Source organism: Aulonocara sp. 'chitande type north' Nkhata Bay, linkage group LG12 (genome assembly GCF_057382095.1).
Source record: "Aulonocara sp. 'chitande type north' Nkhata Bay isolate Kocher_YH1m ecotype deep benthic linkage group LG12, A_spYH_male_GT1.1, whole genome shotgun sequence".
NCBI classification, from domain to species: Eukaryota; Metazoa; Chordata; class Actinopteri; order Cichliformes; family Cichlidae; genus Aulonocara; species Aulonocara sp. 'chitande type north' Nkhata Bay.
In genome coordinates, this window is record NC_141355.1 from 37048089 (window position 1) to 37068759 (window position 20671).

Sequence of the window (20671 nt, forward strand, 5' to 3'; positions counted from 1 at the left end):
GTTATTGTTGTGTTGTGCTCGCTATAGACCACAGATTATTTGCACAAGTAGCACTATTGTATATGAAATTATAATCCATCCATCCATTATCTTCCGCTAAGGTTAGGGTTAGTTATTTTCATATGTTTTTCAGGGATGAACGAAAGACTTAGGAGAAGTAGCTTTCAGGCTGTATATTATCAAACATATGTCTTTAAAAGGCCCTAAATCGCATTTGTTCTTTCTTTCATGTTGGTCTCTTAAGTTTTTCGAGCCACGTATTCTGCTAAATAAGTTGAAAATGAACCTGCCCTTTAGAAATCAGCAGTCCTGCATCCGTCCAGCAGATAGCGCCCATGCTAATGAGTTATGTGTCTGCTGCGGAATTGTTTGAACACCTGTGTCCACATTGAGAGAACAACGCCTATCTGACCTGATAATCAGCTGCAGTCAATCATTCAGATTCTTCCCTGTGTTGTGACACAGCACACTCAGCCCAGGTCATCTGGAATGTGTAGTTGTGTTGAAAAGGGCCAAATCTGGATAAATCCACTAATTATGAACCCATTTATCACAGATCATGTTATTCCGGTCTTCTCTCTGAAATGCCGTATATTACAAAGGGATTTCCACCTTAGCTGATTAGTGTAGATCCTGGTGTGTTCGCTCAAATCATCTGTTTGAGTGGATTTTCAGGCCAATTTTAGGACCAGCAAAGGTCTGAGACTCATTTCTGGTCAGCCACATCAAAGCTGAAGGAAAATATAACTTTTCCTCTTGGGTGCGGACACAGGCCCGGCTGCTGGGATTTTGGGTATGAGGACATGTGGCAGAAGCTTTGATCTAACAAGCCACTGGGTTTGACGGCGAGATTTGGTTTTTAGATGATGACTTTATGGCTTTGCTTTAATGACAGCAGGTTTGCAAGTGACGATCGGAATAATGTAGCTAAAAATCCCTGCTGACATACATTAATGCTCACACTTACAACAGAAATAGATCTGGAAATAGGAATGAAATCATCCTGAACCCATAAAACTAAAAATGTGGTGGTGTCGGAGAGCAGGTCATCGCTTCCATACTTTTAGGCAGGGCAGTGAAATGACACCTTTCAATCGAAAGACAAGCGTGACAAGTAAATCCTAAAAACCAGCTGAGAAAATTTCAAGTTTTATCTGTCAGTACTCTTGTGGTGATTAGTGAGTTGAGAGGCCACAATTTGTAAATTCGGCACTGCAAACGTCTGACAATATCCAGCCTTGACTGTAAAGCATGCTCCCTCTTCTTCACTGATTCTTCTTCTGTTCTCATCTCAAGCAGAAGGAGTTGGCCCTTAAGCTGGTGGAACACGGCCACAGGGGCACGGTCCTGAGCAGGGAGGAATTTGAGGAGAGGAAAGCAGCTGTGCAGGCTGCAGAGGCTGCAAAGAGCAACGCTTTCTACGACAGGAGCCGGCCAGTGTGAGTTAACTTCTCACTGACCCCACTGTGCTGTCTGAGGTGTTGTCCTTACGACTGACCAGGAGAGACAGATTCACACAAAGCACCAGTTAAATGCTAGAAGAGGTTGGGTTATATTTGAAAAATTAAATGAGGCTGTTTACAGTCCGAATGTGGTCAGAGGATTTTAAAATCAGTCACAGTGGAAAGGGGAAAAAAAAGTTACTGTTCTGTAGTTCATTATATTCACTTCTCATTTAGTGTGAAAGAATAATATTTTAGTTGAGTGATCCTCAGTCTCTTCCTTGGGTCTTTTTCTGTAGTTGCGGTTGAAGCCAGGGGGCTCCCCGTGAATCAGTTTCTGTGCTTGAGCTGTTTCCATTCCTAACCAGATCTTATATCCCGAGCCATATTTTTGTCAAAGTACCAACTTTTCTGTGTAAACAGTGTCACAGCTCACGTCAAGCAAATTTATTTGTCTTTACTGTTGGGTGTTTCACATCGTTTCAGATTTGCAGGGGTGCATAATGAGAAGGAAAACCTAAGCTCCATCTGGTGGACTTTGATCCCTTGTTAAAGCAATAATATGTAACTATTTTCTTTTTAAAATAACAACTTCAAAATCATTTTGATGGTACACTGACTTGTAATAGGGCGAGCGGCTTCTCTTTCAACGCCTGCTCTGGCAGTATGTAACGTGGGTGAGTGGGTACAAACCTCCGAGAGAACTGTGTTGCCAAGAACACTGAGAGCGGAGCTCAGCAGATCAGCTACCGAAGACACGGTGCCCAGCAGCAGACGACTGGTGGAACAAGAGGAAGCGGCGTGCAAGAAAGCTTTAGAGGGGTAAACTGATCGGGCTTCTATAGAAGTTTAAGATTAGCGCAACCAGGTTAGCTAATCCTGTGTTTGTTCCAGCCAAATTTTGTTCACTGTATAATAAATTATACCCGCTCCAGCTAAGATTAAACACACAAAAGGAAACAAGGAGCTATTTAGCTTTCTAATGACCAAAGCTTGGCTCAATAACAACTTGCCGGACTCAGCATTTTAGCTTGATTCGTCTTTTTCAAGTGGGCCAAGACTTGAAGTCTGGGAAAAACAGATGATGGCGGGTCTGCACATGTAGGTTGGTGCAAGAACTGCGCTGTGATTAACAACTGTTCAGTAGTAGAGAAATATATTACAGTCAAATACCCACCGCTGTGTCTTGTTTGATGTTTGGCTGCGTTAGCAAAGTCAGGCTGTACTCCAGTGTATGAACAGGGATTATTTATTATATATACTGTTTTTTTTTTTTTTTTTTTCTTAGACATAAGCTCCATCTGTTGGGTTAGCTTACTGTTGTTTTTACACATATCTTGACAGATACGGTAGTAGAATTAAAACTTCCACAAGGAAAGAGCTTTTTAAAACCTTATGTTGGCACCAAACCTTTAGTTTTTTAATTTTGGGGCGATCGTGGCTCAAGAGTTGGCAGTTCGCCTTGTAATCGGAAGGTTGCCTGTTCGAGCCCCGGCTCCAACAGTCTTGGTCGTTGTGTCCTTGGGCAAGACACTTCACCTACCGCCTACTGGTGGTGGTCAGTGGCGCCAGTGTCCGGCAGCCTTGCCTCTGTCAGTGTGCCCCAGGGTGGCTGTGGCTACAATGTAGCTTGCCATTACCAGTGTGTGAATGGGTGGATGACTGAATGTGTAAAGCGCTATACAAATACAGGCCATTTACCATTTAATACGAACCATAAGTAACCGAATAAAGGTCATGTTTTTATTAAGGCTTTAAACCAGACATTAATTTAGGTGATGTCAAAGTGGCTTTGTCCATCCATGGTGTCTCTGGCTGGATCCATTCTACCCTTGTTCAACATATATTTTGGCTAAACCACCAAGGCACAGCATCCATGGCAGCAGACATCTACACATTCACCAGTAAGTTCTGCTTAACACCAACAACAGGTGGAGCTTTTAGACTGTTACTGAGCAAAACTCTAAAAACAAAACAAAGTACTGTAGCTCTCAGCAATTTTGTTTGTGGCAGATGATGGTTGTCAGTATTTCGAACCTCACCAGTCTGACTAGGTGTTCATCAGTATAAAGCTACTTGCATTTAATCACACTGTGTATTCATGCAGTAGTGTTCAGAAGGAAAGTACCAGTTTGTTTTTCTCAAATGATGGAGATGGTGTGCAGGTACAATTACACATGAGGACACAAGTATTTGCCCCTCACTATTAATAATAAATGTTTGTCCTTCTTTAACAGAGCAAGAGATTTTTAACATAGCACTTTGAAACATACTTTCTTTAGAAAGCATCAATTATTTCTGTTATTTCTGATTGCTTTCAGACAAAAAAAATACCAGGGCCAATGTTATAAGGGATCGTTAGCTATTTTTAGCCATAGCACAAACCGCTGGCATGCAATGATATTCTTTAATTTTGCAATGCTCTAATCTATAAAATCAAGTTAAGACTAAGGGATTTTTTTTCTCCAATTTACGTAGTATCAAAACTTCAGCAAGAGTTTGAGATGTCACTTGAGAAAGCATCATGTTAAACACAAACGAAATCAGCAGAAAATGCATATACAAACTTATCACAGTGTTTTCAAGTGTCAAGAACTGAAGCGAGAAGTATAATCAGAAATTCAAAGAGAGCCACACAGTGCAGCACCAGTCTGGCAGAGGTAGGAAGCAAAGATTTGAACGACTGGGGGAAAAAAGTGAGAGATGTGTCTAAAGACCCAAGAACATCTGCCAAGACACTAAATTACTTAGCCAAGTTGTAAATTGTAGTCTCAAAGGAGACAATCATTGGCACCCTGCACAGTAAAAAAAAAAAAAACAACTCCACTTCTGCAAAAGAGATGCCTTCAAGCCAGACTGAAGTATGCTAAGGACAACCTGAAGACAGATTATATATACTGGAAGTCTGTCCTTTGGTCAGATGAGGTGAAACTAGAGCTCTTTGACCCCAGAGACAATGTTTACATTTGGAGAAAGAAGGAAGAGATGTACAACCCAAAGGACACCATCCTCACAGTGAAACGCTGTAGAGATGCTCAAGTGTGCCTGGAACACCTTGAATTCTGTCAGGGTGGAAGGAATCGTGAAGAAAGAAGGATTCTGAAAGAAAAACTCAAGCAGTCAGTAGCAAAACTGGCTCTGGGTCATTTCTTTATCCTCCAACACAACAGTGAGAATGTCACTCCCTCCAGAAGACCAAAGTTAAAGTTACTGACCAGCTTGCACAAAGCCCTGATTTAAATCCCATTGCAAATTTGTGGGGTGAACTGAAGACCAAGGTCCATGCCAGAAGATCATCAAATGTTGAGGAGCTTGAGAGATTTGCCAAAGAAGAATGGATTTGCTCAGGAGGCGTGTTTGAGAGACTTGTCGAAAACTGCAATAAATGACTGCAGGCTGTTATTCAACAAAAAGGATTCACACTTGAGTATAAGCATCAGGGGGGTAATAATTTTAACCCTGCTAATTCTTGGTTTTTCTGAAAAAGAAATCTTCATTGGGGGGCTAATAATTTTGTCCTCATCTGTAAAAAAAAAAAATACAAATGAAGCAAGCAGTAACTTGACTTTGTCTGATATCAACTGAAAAATTATTATGTTGACATAGACTTACTGTTTTTGAACCGCAACTGTATATGAGTCATGTTTTGTTTTGTTTTTTAATTTATGCATCATAGGTCACTATATCGTTTAGATTCTCCCTGTGGCTATGAGACACAATTTCTGTCTTCCTGAATGAACCATGTGTTGGAAAGGAAATGCATTTTTGGCAGAAGTTCTGCACTGTTAATAAAAGCCTGACAGGTTGTAAAATTAGATTTTTTTTCCTTATAGCTCTGATTTGCATGGCTGCATTTTTTTTAGCACTTTATATTATTTTAAAAAGACAGAGAAAATGAGACCAGCTCATCAACTTCACATCCTCTGACTTTTGTTTGAACAAGGTCTCCTTGTCTGTTTAAATTTAGATATAAAAAAGAATCTTAACAAAAATAAGCCAAAACTACAAACTGAAGTCCTCTATATACTGCCCGGGATAGTGATCACACAGATATTTGATAAAGCCAAGTGTTTGTGGTGTCTACTTTGATGACAAGCCAGACAGGTAACATCATATATACACACACACACACACACACACACACACACACACACACACACACACACACACACACACACACGAGTATCCAAACATTTACCTGCTAGGTGTTGAATTTGATTGAACCCTCAGATGGTTATCCAAACGTGCAGATGTCTCGTCGTTCCCCCTCCCCATGGCCCCCTAAACATCAGTGACACTCGTGAAATGGGAGCCTCCACACCTGCAGTTACAGTGATATTAGGGCACAAAGCCTTTCATCTTGTCCCAACAGGATCCACGGAAATGTTGTACTGGAACATTGGGATGTTATACACACAGTAGTCTGTTCCCTTTCCAAGAGCTACATCCATGAAACCGTTTCCAAAGGCTGTGATCATATTTGTAAGCTCTTAACAGTGTTTGGACTACAGAATTGGATTCTTCACATTATCCAATCAGACCGATTTTAAATGAATACTCCAAGGACGATTGATCTTTGTAAAAGCTTTTGTTTTTAAGCGGCTCTGAGAGATTTCTAGCTTGCTTCTTCTTAGAGGACAGCAGCTGTTGTCAGCTTGGATTTACAACACTTAGAATGGATTATGTCCCGTAGTCACCGTGGAAAAAAACCCATCTCCCTGTCCATGAAGTGTTCTTAAAGGATTCATTCAGCATAATCAGCTTCTCAGCTGTTGATTCATATGTTGACTGTGTTTCAAACAACTGTCTCTTCTTTCTTTTTTTTTTTTGTAAGAGCTTTGAGAGCAAAAGGAGGCAAGGAGGAGCTTCTATTGTAAAGTTGACCGTACTGTCACCCATTAGTTTGCTTGAAGGCTTGAGTCAGCAAGCCTTCTGCGTTTTGGCTATTGCCATCTTGTTTATTTTAAACCAGGTGTCACGTCAGAGTTGACATAAACTCATAAATTCAGCTGGAAAATGGTTACTGGGTACTTATGGTTAGACTTCTTTTACCACCACAGAAGTTTCCTGATGTTGTGCATTAGAATGTACTGCCCAACATCCACACTTCTGCATTGGCTTCACTTTTTTTTCAAAGGTTTAGAGAGTACTTTGTTCATTTAGGTCCCAGTTACAAAGGCCTTGAGACTGGTCAGCAACCGTCTGGTAACCACTGGTTGCTAGGACAAAATGTGTATTCCCAAACCAGTAGTTGATTGGCTGCTGGAGAATTCTGTCTGTTTCCAGGTGAACTTGGTCGCAATGAGGGTGCTACACAAAAAGCACTCCTTGTGATTGCTTCGGTTGTTCGCAGATTTCTGCAGTTGCACAGAAGACTGATCTGCAAACACTCATTGTTTACTCTCTTTACTCTCTTTGCTTACCTCTAATGAAACATGGAGAAGTGTGATGCAGTATGCAAACATTTACTTTCAAAGTTGTCTTACACCAAATGTGTTGTTGCTGCATTCAGCATATTTCAGTAGGTGCAACTTTTACTTTAAATGTGAGCATTCAAATTTCTGGTTTGCAACACACTATTTCAAGTTTCACTACTTTTTGGCGAGGTGTTTGCGAGTGTTGGCAGACTTGTGATTGCAGCAACATGCTAGCAACCAAAGTAATCGCAATGATGTTTTTGGCACATTTTATACCAAGTTGAGCAATCAGTTACACACTAGCGACTGTCTGCAATCTCCAGCAATCACTTGGTCCAACTGGTCATGGAATACAAACTTTTACACACACATACACACAACTGCCTCTGTAAATAATGGGCCATAGCTGAAATACGCCTCACTCATACATTTTATGCCATATTTTTCTGAGCTGACTTAACTCTAGCAAATGATTTTTTTTTTAATCCCGTCAAAGGTATTTAACAGACGTGTTACATTATTTCAAAAAGAAAACTCTCCATGTGGGATCTGATTCTGTTCTCTGTCAGTGATAGCTTATAGCAACGTTAATGTTAATTTTATTGCATTAAATGTAATCCTTAAATAATCATCTGCTGTATCAGCTGTCTTTGAAGTTTTCTCACACTTTTATTAGTCAGTGTCTGACCCACTCCGGTGCCAACAACCTATAGCTGACTGAGCACCTTTTCAGCCCCCTCACGTATGTCTTTTGAACTGATTAACAGCTTTCATAGCTTTCCCACACTTGGAAATTTGACATCCTGTAAAAGACCTTGACATGACAGAAAAAGAGCTGTACATCATTTACAAACTTTCCCCATCAAAGTTGCACGTCTGAGCTGCGTCCCCCTCTCTGTCTAAATGCAGATTTCTCTTTCCTCTGTGGTTTTTCTGATTGGATTTCCACCACACAGACCCCTTGACCTCCTGTTGTGGTCAGATTGTGAAAACATGGGCCCCAGGATGCAAAGTACCACCTGCAATGTGGCTGAACACAATCAGTACAAGGCTCTGAAAAACGACTTTGGCAACAAAGACTGGCAGCAGCACGGTAAACAGAATAAATGTAGTTGTTGGCTGAAAAAGAAATTGTTTTTCCGTATTTTCAACAAATCACTTCTGTTTGCTTCAAACATGTGTTCTTTCCTAAAGATTTCTGCACCTGCATGCTTCTCTCATGGCACTTGGTAGCCATGCTGTTTTGGGAATGCCTTTTGCCTTCTCTGCAGGCTTTAACCTATGTCTCCCAAGGCATGTCTTTTTTCACAGTTCTGTCACTACTCTGTTTTCTCCCCCCTTCCTTTCTCTTCTCTTCAGCCTCCCTGGGCTCTCTTAGAGACCTTTAGTGCCTGCAGGTGTATAAATAGAGCTGTTTTCAATTAAGGCCTAACCTCAACTATAGCGTGCATCTGATCAATGAATGCCCCTGCACCTGTGGTAATAAAATACCAGGGGAGTGGAGATAGTGCAGTGAATGCTAATCAGATGTTGCCCTGTTGTTGCCCTGTCTCATTTTTTAGAACAACAGGCTCCTCCTGACTGCTTGGCTGTGAAAGAGGGGGGCTTTGCCAACACATCACAAAAAAGACTGAACAAAAGAGCTGCTGCTCTCATCAGACATAAATGAAATTCAATATGTGATTTGGAAAAGGAAACTTGGATGAATGGGATGCTTAGTGAGCTGTATGGATGTTTGGCTTGGGGGAAACCAAAGGCGTTATCAGAATTTGCAAATAGTTTTAGTCTCCTGGCTTCGATTGGTGGTTCCATTTTTTGATGTTAAAATAGATTTGTTAAAGGGAAAGTTTCCCACAAGATCAAATGTACGTATTTTGTCTCTGGTATGTAGTGTTATTTCTCCATTTATATAGATTATTTGGTTGTCAGTTGCTTAGTTTTGGAGATAACTGACTTGAATCTTGAATATAAGGGATCTAAATGGCAAACATGTCCCTGTGCAGAAGTAAACATGATCTAACCACGATGCATGGCTGTCAGATTATTTCATTTATATCTCTGGCTTCATAGATTTTGAAAAAAAGATAGTGAACAACAACTTATTGAAGTTCCAAAAGAAACTTCTCTTTGTAAATGTAGAAATCTTTTTAAAGTAGGCTTCCTTGAACTCTGTGCTGGTGACTGAGTTGGGCTTTTAGGGAGAGGCAAATGCACTCCTCTGTAAAGGAAATGGGTGTGCTTGATTTTATGACATGAAATAAAAGAGAGCTTTGCAGTGGAAACGAATGCAAAAAGCAATATTTTTATCCCAAATGCCTTGTTTTCTTTATATTGGAAGTTATGGTTAATTAAATTAAAATCAGATGAATAGCCCAGCCCTACCCCTTACTGTACCTCTCACCATGTGAAGGCAAGTAAAGAAGCTCCAACATGAAGCTGCTAACAAGATTTGTAGATACTTTTTTTGTGTGCTTTCTGGAGAGAGACATTTGTGCTGAATTTGTATTCTTAATCCAGTTCACGCCAAAAGGAACTATTATAGCGAAGCTGGCCTTTTAAGATCCTATCCAAATAGTTCAGTTAATGAATATGTAGTGTTGTGTTCTTTATCAAATATTCGTACTCATATCATCAACCTGCTGCACTTTGGAAACTGCTTTGTGTTTAATGTGTGCAGAATACATCCATGTCTGGGGTCTTAGTGTTGCATTTTGCATCAGGCAGGACTAACATTTGACATAAATTCAGAGACAAACAAGAGGAGCAGCAGAGCGCTGCTGAACAGACGTGAGGCCTCGGTTTCCCTCCGCTCTGGCTCTGACTCGGGCTCAGAAGTCCATGTCAGCATATGTCCTGACCTCGCGTGCTCACGGCAGTCCTGCGAGGTTTCCATCAGGCTCCCCGCGATCTTCCTACAGTCCAAACCACAGCCACGCTCATTGTCCATTGTGCTGCTACGTTTTTACAGTCTGCCTCAAGAATTCTGCGCTCTCTAACTCTCTACTCTATATTAAAAGTGAGCTATCATTTGTGGTGCCAAGTAAAACCAGTGCCACGAACACGCACACTGCACATTTCACTGCGGATCCAACCTCCAGATACTTAGCAAAAATAAGTTTGTGTATGTGACTGACATGAGAAGCCTCACAAAGCTGATCCCAAACTCTCTTTTTTTTTTTTAAGAGAGCCAAACCCCCCGCCACTCTCCTCCACTGCTACTCTGGTGAGGGCCCTTGGGCGACGAGGTTTTGCAGTCTCTATTACATGTGCTGTCAGGCCAATTGCCTTGCTTGCACTTTGTGATTTTGGACGGGTGTGTAAATTTGGAGCTCTCCACTGCAAGAGCTGTCCAGAGACAGACATCCTGCAAGGCTTAAGCTTGCCACCACATCCCTTCATGCACCTCACAAATGAAAATATATGCCACTTTTTAACCAGCTGGTGCAAAAGATAATAAATAACAAGCTGTCATTTGACCGAAATGTTTCCACATTTTCTTTTCGTGTATCATATTAATGATTAATAAAACAGATGTACCTGCTTACTGCTACTTGTAACACAGTGCATCAAAGTGTTGTCACTCGCTTGCTTTCCTGGAGTTTTCCAAACAAGCCAAATTTTAACAATAATACTCTGAGAGTATTTAGTGTTTTACATATATTTCCATTAGTGTCCATGTCAACATTTGCAAAAGAGATGACGGCAAATTTTAAATTCTGTAACTTTAATATCCTAACACATTGCTGTTGTAGTTTAAAAAATAGAGTGAAGCATAGGAAAAGTTTAGCTACCTTAAATAAATATATAGTTATATTTAAAACAATACTTTTATTATTCTGTGCAAACAAATTGCTTTAAAGCTATAGAAAACAGTGATTCAGTCTCTGGTGATTCATAATATCTGACTCATAATATAGCTTAGCGGCCCTAATGATGTATACAAGTAGTTTTCTACATCATAAGGTCTTAGTATTTATGTATGCTATAGTTGGTGGAGTATTGTTATGGATTCATCAGGCAAGATCTGATGGAATTGCTTTAGTTTCCATCCATCCATCCATCCATCTATCCATCCGCAGCTTGTTTGTGTCTGGGTCATAGGATTAGCAGTTTAAGCAAAGACTAATGGAGTGTCTAATTGTTTTAATTCAGTTTAGAAGATAAGCAAACTTAAATACCAGCTCCTGAGTAGTTACACTGCTAAATAAGAAGAAATTAAAAATAGAGCTCTGCAGGCTCCATTGTGGCACTGCTTTGCTTGAGTCAGTGCTAGCATGTCTACATATTGAAGCTCTCCACTGCCACTTGGAGGCACTGCCAAAGCATCAAGCAGCTGAAGTTCTACTCTTAATTATGTTTGTGTTGGTTGTGTTACAGAGAAGACGAAGAGTTTCTTAGAAATAGTCTACTTGCTTGTTGGTGTGATTCCTATTATCCTTCTCTTTGGGTAGTTTCAGTAGAAGTGCAAATGGACACCAACACAGGACCATAAATCTGCTGTAAAAAAGTTGGTGCTAAGGAAATTCTTCACTAATCAGCAGCTGAAATTGGTTGAAAAATAGTTTTAAATGATTTCATATGTGTTGCTTTGGATTACAGTGTAAGCTAATAAGCTGATGAGGAAGAAACCACATTGCTGACATGTGCACTGCAGAAAGTCATTCAAGGATGAGAGCTCGCCCTCTCATTTTAGGACTAACAATTGGGTAGATTTTCCAAAACTTTCACGTTTCCTGTTGCTCTCTTTAAATCTACACATCGGATTCAAATTCAAAACATGGATTTGAATCATTGTAGTCTTACTCTTTTTCTGTTGTTGTTTGGAGGACATTATCCTTCACTGATTACAGAGGATTTGCTTTGTATGTTTCCCAAATGGAATACATCTTAATATGAGCTCCGCTGAAAAGAAATGACAATGACTCCTTTGATCCACATTTAGAAACAAGTACTTTTTAGGCAGGCGGTACACAATATGTAACCCCCACAACTCCGAAAGCCAAAGTGGCCACAGTATACAAAGAAAAGTCAGGTATAATATCATGTATGCCACATGTGTAACTGATACATTCAGCTCATTGTAATCAGAGGTGACAGAGGATTTTATAAACCCCCCCAAAATAAAGTAAATTGTCATGCTGTGTGGAATTTCCCTTGACGTCCACCAGCCCAAAATAATATTTTCCATAAGATACATTTTCCCAATCATGCCGAGGAAAAATATTCTGGTACAGTATGTGTTGTTTCTAAAGAAATCACTGTACTATTGAAAGTTCCCATCTGTTACACTGTTGAAAGCTGCAGGCTAATGAAATCTTCAATCTGCTAATCTTTCCTAAGAATAAAATAAGGAATTATTCTATAGCACCACATCTGTTACCTGTCATTGGATCAAATTCTCGTCCAGTGGCTGCATATTTATTTGCAAACCAGTGATTCCAAATTAAGGTGGAATGCTACTCCACTTTTCCAGAAAGAACTTTTTAATGACAGTCAATGGTGGGAAATATTTCCTGTAGCAACTTTTCACACATGAAAGACAGTTAGCTGTAGATCAAATTTATTGAGTGTGATAAAATTTCACAAGCCTAGAATAAAACAAAACAAATGTTATAAAATCAATAAAAATTAGGATTCAAAGTTTTTTTTTAAGAATAGAGTCATTATTTTAAAAAATAGGACGTAAAGAAAATATACTGAAGGGAAAGATATGGGCTTTAACCAATTAATTTAAGCATGTTACAGTATTCTTGGTCTTATCTTAAACTATCGTATCTTCTGTTAAAAATGACAAATTATTTGTGGATGTCATCACTTACAGTATATTATTTTCCCAGAAAACTTGTTTGGTTTTTTTTCTCATCCTGTCAGCTCCGAAGTCCACTTATTTAAGTTTCTTCTGTCAGACTTTCTGCTGTTTTCTTGCATTAGACGTACTCTCTTACAATGCTGTTACCATTTTCTCCACTTGAGCTAGAGGTAAACATGTTTTCCTAAATAAAGAAATGGGTGCAGGGCAGTATATGGGTAGCATGTTCATGCTACTGCAGATGCCTGTTGGTTTTGATTTGCTAGCTTGCGTATAGTGGAAAGAACAAAATAGGCCAGTGCACAACTTCATGAATCTGACAGTAATTTTGTGTATCTGCTTGTTTTTTGCAGGGTATGAACCTTTTTATTTAAATTATTTGGTGGTCCAAACTACAGCATATTTTAGTGGTAAAAAAAAAAGTCTCACTGTGTATCTCTAGTGGGTGAGTGAGAGTGAGTGAGTGGACTGAATGAGCGTGTGTCCATGGCTGGGCTTGTGTTTGGGGCTTCCTGAGCCTTGGCCCCTGTGGGACATAGTCCCTGCTGGACTTTTCTGCCCCTCCCCCGGATACAGATGCTTGTTGGTTCCGGGGTACGTAACTGGCCCATTAAGGCGGGGGGGGGGGGGTTCTCTGCCGGGTGCTGTGTGGTTCTTGGGCACCTGGGGCCCTTGAATCGTACCAGGGAGCCCGTTGCCTCTGGTTCTCTAGGACTCTCACCCTTTGGCCTTGGGCTCCCCATCTGGGGCCTACCTCCTTCTCTTGCTTGGATGAACGCACGGATGTGTGGTCTCAGGTCTTTGGTACTCCTGGGGGCTGTGGTTGGCGTGGTTGTCCTGTTTCCATCTCTGTCTGCCTCTGGCCTTGGGTTTGGGGGCAGGCTCCCACCCTTATCAAGTACATTTGTGACAAAGACATACATAGACTCACACTCTCTCTCTCTTTCTCTCACATTCACACTCACACTATAAGAACATTGCTGATTTACGTATGTGTGTATTTTCCAGTTTTTGGGTTCCAGGTGCTGTTTGTTTGCTAAGGCCAAGCTGTATGAGAAATTATATATAAGAATCTATAATTGTAATGCAGCTGACAAAGCTCCAGAAAATACAGAATTACGGGATGACAGAATAAGATCCGACTGTTTTCTGTTGTTTTAACAAACAACATGGACTGTCAGATTTGTTTTTGTACAATCAAACAGTATACATAATCAAATGCTCTTTCCAAAAAGATATTAGAAATATGAAAACATGAATTCTCCAGTGCATCCAATAAGATTAGTCAGTGTATACTAATGAGAATAAATAGTGTAAAAACAACAGTTTAAGAACCTTGCAGCTCAGGAAGAAGCCGTCTGGGTTTTGGTATGCAGTGCAGTGGTGTGTTTACACATATATAAACACACTTGGAAGATATTGGTTATGCAGTAACAGCTGTTCACCCCCAGCAGAGGTGAACTAAACATTACATAAACTCCAGTTTGTAACACAGCGACCAGGAGTTTTTGTTGAGTTTCTGATTGTGTCATATTTTCATGTATTTCATAATTTATTGAGTTGCAGTCAAGTTAACAGGAAACCCTGTTAACTTCATGGCAGGTGTTGTCGTTGCTTTTACTGAACACTGCAATGCAACATCTGGAGGGTGTGGTTGTTATGAGATGCTGTCAGTAGGTAGTGTTGCACGATATTCGCTCTGGATGTGTTTTTCTTTCTGTTTCATGCTTTAGGATTGCTAGCTATTTAAAAAAAACAAAACATTTTTGCCCACATATGCATTTTCTACTGCATACTGTTTTAGCTACTTTCTCACTTATTTAAATGGACTTACAAACTAGCATTTCAGTGTCAGAACCACAACTAAATGAACTTCAAAAAATGTTTATCAATCTTTGATGCAAAAGGCTCATTAAAAAAAATACAAAGAAAGAACGCTAGCAGTGAGCTCTTGCACAGACATGTCATTGGAATGGTGGTAAAGATCAACGTGACTGCACACTTGTGTCATCAAGCCAGCTACACCAGCCGTGCCAGGTTACAAAAATAAAGAATAAAACAAAACTGCAATGCCATCTAAAAGACTTGTGCACAGTTAAATTCATTCAGGTATATATAATAATATTAAGTGCATAGAATTGGTAGATGGCTTGAGCTGTTTTCCTAACAAGAGATAAAGTTACAACTGTAAAATGGTCAAAGTTGTAAAGTCCCGACTGTGGGCATTACACACTGCTGTGCAGTGTTTGGCATCCGATAAGCCTTTTAACGCCGCTAAGGCCACTACTTCAACTGGACTTCCTGGATCATATTTCGTTGTCTCACTGGTACCTTAAACCGCACCACCACTAACCCAGCCCCCTGCAGTGTTTTAATCCAGCCCCGTTTAATCGGTGTCTTTTTAATAATAAGAGTTCTTGTTAGGAAAATTTGTACAAGCAAAGTAGTGTTTTCGTTTTGGCGAGCAAGGTCTTAAAAGATTTTGAAATCCCAACTCAGGAAAAACTGTCCAAGTGTTAAAGACGCAGATACGCTGACACTTGCATAGCGTCCAAAATTAGATTTATGATGTTTTCTAGCCTTTCCCCCTTTGAACTGGCACACCAACACATATTCTTTGCAAAAGTAATTTCATATCTGCCGTACAAATGCTCTTAGACAGATTTATTTTTTTCACAAAGCCAGATAATAACTGCTCACCTCCTCCCTCATTTCTTTTCTTTGAATTCCATGGACCACCTGCATGACCACAATCCAAAAACAAGACACTGGGGGCACATGGGTGGATCACTGTGAGAGTAATGCCTAGTCATTAGCCACTAATCAGCATCATTTAATAGTGAAATTCTTGTTATTCCTAAATGAGGCTTGATAAGAAATTTGTTAATTGACAGGAAACTCAAAATCTCAGCGGTCCGGTCCATATGCTTTACTGAAGTCTTACTTACTGAAGTCTCCGTGACTGTGTGTGTTGCTTTAGCTACTGGATGGGGTAACCCCAGTCACTTGCCTCCGCAACACCTGTGTTTACTTTGGGGCCTCAGTCCCCATGACCCAGCAGCAATCCTTCACTCACTCAGAAGATGAAGTGAGCTTCTAGCCTCCAAGTATGTGCTGTCCATGCACTTTTACCACTGTGTGATTCCTCTAAGACTTTCATTATGGGGTACTGGCCAAATGACTAGTATAAATTACAATCTTGGTCCAAATTCTAGTAAAGTTAAACATTTAGATTCTGTTCTGTTTTACTGTAATGTCAAGTTAATCTAAGAGCAGAAACTGCCTGTTTGTCTGTGCTTGTTGTGGATGTTAAGGCTTTCTTAAAGTGCTTTGGGAATGGAAAGTGAATTTGAGGAGCCATTAATGTAGAATATAACTGAACCTGTCTGCTCTTTGGACAGTGAAGCAGACAGAACTGGATTCAAGATGGAAGAAACAGATTTATTACCAACTCACAGGTGTCTGCAGGAACGTTTGGGATCATTACTTCCTTTCACATTGCCTGTAAAGATCCAAGTACTGAACCTCAGTACACTGTTTGGTTCTGTTATGTGTCAAATATACCTACTAAAAGAATTGACCGCATATTCAGTCAGATCCTTAGTTGAGAAAGATTCAGTGACTCCTCCTACAAAAGTAAAAATTATACCTAATTTAAATTTGGTGAGTGTCCCCTTTGAGGTTTTTTAGCAATTTTTATTCACACAGAAGGCAAACATCTGCCTTTGTGTCCCAAATTTCATGCTGACGCTGTGGTTTGAAATCTATTCCTCACAACCAGGTAATTCTCTCCGTGCTCATAGCACGTTTTTCGGCCACACCAGCACAGATAACCAGCAGAATGAGATGTGCCTTTGTCTGCTTTCCCAAGATCCAAATCAAGTTAAAGGTGCTGCTTCGGCAAAATGAAGACCAGCTCACATCACAGATAAAATATAGCGCACAAGTGCCCAGAAAACATTTTGACACTGAGTAACTGTTGACTGGAAGTATTTTCTAAATATCCAGTCTTGGTTAAAAGTTCCAAATTGGTTGATGAGCCCATGTCAAGAGGTGGTTCGGTGCAGATTAGTAAGAATTTTCTGTTGGATCTAAAACTTGACACCCATATAAGCACTAATATCAAAGAATTGAAAATAACACCCAGGTATTATTTTTAGTTATTTTAATAGATAGAACTTTATTAATCGCTCAGGTAGATTCCTCCGGGAAATTCAGTTTCCAGTAGCAGAACACGGAAACAAATGTTTCTTTTATTGTTGTAATCCTAATATGTTTGCCTAGGTCTCTCTTGTAAATGAGACATTAAGTCTCAGTGGAACTAATAAAATCAAACCCACAAAAATACATATAGCTACATGGTACAGACCATCCAAGAAGTTCTGCTCACTCCAAGTGAGTGAAATTCTGCCATTTTATTAGTGAGTTACTTAGCAATGGTTAGCATGTGCGTCTGTGCATTCAACCCATTCCATTTATAAATTCAGATTTGCTAACCAATCCGTATGGCGTTAGCGCGCCGCCATCTCGTCCAAATACTTTCACTCCTTGCAAAAAAATAAAAAATAACTAAAAAATAATGGCAAAAAAGCTTACTTTGGTCTGTTTAACTAACTAAAGAAGAAAGAACAGTTTGTTTGGTCTGTTTAACTAAATATTTTCTGAGTTGATTAACGACCATTTTTAATGGATCAATTTGTCCCACAATGCACTGTTGGGAAATGGGCTTTGATGATATCATTACAAATGAAGATGAAACTGCATAAATATAAAGTTGAATTTAGGTGAAAAAATATTAAAAATCTTCATAGTTCAGTTCCACGTTATAAGTGAAATACTTAACTCAACACTACTTGAAAAATTGGGCATAATGCACTCATGGGAAATCTGTCGAGAATTTCAGATTTTGTTTGTGTTCATCACTGTTCCAGAAAGCTGAAGTAACACCGGAGTTGCACGTTCTACTTTATTGTAGCTTATTTAAAGGCTGTTCTGCTTCTTCTTTTTTTTTTTTTTAAAATTTACATTCTTTCTTCTTCATGTTTTACCACAACTGAGAAGTCACCAATGGCCTGTTTACTGCCTTTAAGATGTTAACTTGGTGTGGGTCTGATGAATGTTTTGCACAGTCGCTTCTGGATGCGTGCCAAAGTTCTGCTGCTCATACTGCAGTGTTAACTGTTCAAATATTAGTGCCAGTGTTTTTTCAGGTGTGGATACGTTTGTGTGCGCCAGAAACAAGTCTCCATGGAAACAGGCTGGCCTAAGTGTAAAAAGTAAAAAGTCATTGAACTCAGATATGATTAATAGCATCTTGCTGGAACGTTCTGCTGATTTTTGTACATTTAAGATGTATTTTAGAATAAAAACCCCTACTTATTAACAACTTAATTTGATACCTTCCGTTAAGAATTTATATGTGGAAGCGTTCTCAGAGCTAGATAAGCTTTGGTGAAGTGCTGTGGATGACATACTAGATGCTGGCTTGAGTCTGCGGGATTATACTTGCAAATTGAAAGGAAAGTCATGCAGACAGAGAGCGGAAATATCTCTCTTCTACAGTGTCAAAGGAGATAAAAAACAAATCAATGGCCAATTTTTAATTCACTTTTTCTTTATAATGTTTGATTATTTGCTCATGTTAGAGCAGAAGGGGGTCAGACTGCCCTGTAGCAACACGAAGGTGAAAAGCTTCCATTAAGAACCTTTAAGGCTTCATGTGACTTTTTTTCAGGTTAAGAGAAACATTTCAAACCGTTTGAGTGTTGTCTTTTCCAGGACACTGGCAAGTGCAGGAAAAGAACTCAAAGATAACTTCCTGAAAGCCCTGGCAGAGCGAGAGGAGGCCAACCGCAGTGGGAAAATGACTGTGAGTACATTATTACAGCACTCCAATTGCTACGTAATGGGATTCCCCTCAAATATTTCTGCAATTCCATTAGGATGGGAACAAAATCCATACTGTGTCAAGTTGAGTGGAAATGCCCTCCCCAGTTCCTTCCCAAATACCATGAGACCCGGCTGCCTACCAGTTTCTGATCCATAAAACTTTGTTTACAAAAACTCAAACTACCTGGTCCCAAGTTTGCTTTTTGGGTTGAACCACTAAGATCGTTTCTAAGGGGGCCTCACCTGTGGGGCTGTGGTGCCGACTTGAAGTTATATAAACTTTTAGGGGAACACGCTCAGCTCAGTATTTCATCTGGCATTGCACAATAAAATGGAATGATTAGTCTTGCTAGTGAAGTGAGCGAAGCCCTACCCAGACCTGCTGTTTTAATGTCCTTTTGCAGATAACCAGTAAATTTAGTCTTGGACTAAAGTGGACCTTGGAGAACCTTTCACCTGTAAAGATTATCCCGAGATAATTGGTTTCTTGCATTTGTTTTTCTCCTCTCAGTATATTCTTTCATATCCTAATACATAACTGTTCTTTGGATGCATTGGTCCATATTCATTTAGACTGAGCCTTCAAAATAACTGCCCAAATAACTATCTGGAAGTGTTACTGTGTTACCAAGATGGTTTCTAAGTGGCAGGACTTGCTTATTTCTGGGTTTTACTTACCCATCTGTCCAGTCTCAGACGTAGCTGTTGAGTGAGATGTTTTTGGATCACAGGCAAAACCTGTATGCTTAATTAAACCTAGATGCACTAGGGAAAGATTTCAGCTCGTGACCATGAAGCTGACTATTTTCATTGCAAACAGTTACTTTTAACATAATTCTCAGTCTTTACTTATATGATGAAAGGAATGTGGACCATTTGAGGGCATGTACACTGCATTGTTCTGCAGGGAGTGTTAGTGTTGATAGACTTCAAACGATTCACTTCCAAGATTCATTGTTACTTTATGTGTACTAATCACACCGAGTTTAAGGCCCAGATGTATTGTTAGTCAAATGCGATGGAAATGAAGGCCTTCAGTTGAAGAGTCATAAAACTGCATTCTTGTTTTGTGCCGAAGGTCAAATTTCTCAAGTTGGGAAGCACTTTGTTAACTTTATTGTGATCGTGTACTTCTAACGTCAATCCAGCAGGTCTTTGGGTGACTCACATAGGGTTAGGGGTAGTTTGAGTTGGATTTTTGGAATTCATATGAAAGGTTGTCTCATGGCGTCTGCATCTTTTTCACACATCTTTTCTGGGGAATCGTGGTTGAAGAGATTAAGTTGCTAAATGTTTCTCTTTCACAGTGCAAAATGTGGGAAGGAAAGTATTTAAATTGTACTGAATGTAATTCAGAAACAAGCACTTCCTATTTAGGCCTAATGTAGCCATGGATGGTTCAGCGCTGTGACTTTGTATTCAGCGTGAATGTTTAGAGCTGAGCCCCACATATTTCTGGTCCTCACCCATATGGAAAAGAAATAGTAAAAACTTATATGTGATTACTCATGAAAGTGGCCACTTCCTCATTACTTTCATACATTGTTTTAGTAAGTATCCAAAACATACAAGTTTCATTATATAATTTTTCAAGGGATCTTATATCTGTTTTCACTCTTATATGCTTTTCATACAAGTTTCACACAAGACAGATACAAACTTTATAAGATTTATATAGATCTTTTCCATATGGGCAGTAATGCTCGTCTTCTGATTAAACAGTGCTGTCAAGGTTGTTAATAATATTTTGTGAATTTCCCCTTATATCAAAAATGCATTCTTCTATAGCTGCCTCTATTCAGTCTGAATTGCTGTGCTGTGTACAGACTGAAACATATCTGTAAACCCTGAGCTTACAAAGAGTTATTTTGATTAGTACAATACTTGCTCCCTCCCCTAAAAGGTTTCCTACTTTTCGATCCACTGATTTGTGCTGCTCTTGGTAGGTTGCGATGCCGTTATTGAATTGAAACTACCTGCATTGTTTTTTGTTTATAAATTTCAAATCCCATTATCACATTTTTGCAATTGTCCTGCTTAGAGAGTCTGGTTCTAAACCAGAATCTGAAGACGACAATGATATTTTATTTCTATAGTCTCTGGTGTTTCTGTTT

General features: G+C 39.6%; 1 protein-coding gene across 4 annotated transcripts in view; it reads left to right on the top strand.

Moving 5' to 3' along the window:
• Positions 1 to 20671, top strand: part of cfap299 (cilia and flagella associated protein 299) — a 93783-nt gene that overhangs the window by 1152 nt on the left and 71960 nt on the right. For 3 of the 4 annotated variants that reach the window (XR_015131922.1, XM_086315466.1, XM_086315468.1), the window contains exons 2-3: positions 1297 to 1439; positions 18447 to 18537. Coding sequence is in view for 3 of the 4 variants with exons in the window: in XM_086315466.1 (XP_086171592.1) it covers positions 1297 to 1439; positions 18447 to 18537 (234 nt within the window). In the remaining variant the exon portion in view is untranslated. The remainder of the gene's footprint in view (positions 1 to 1296; positions 1440 to 18446; positions 18538 to 20671) is intronic. The other variant, XM_086315467.1, reaches the window with a different exon arrangement.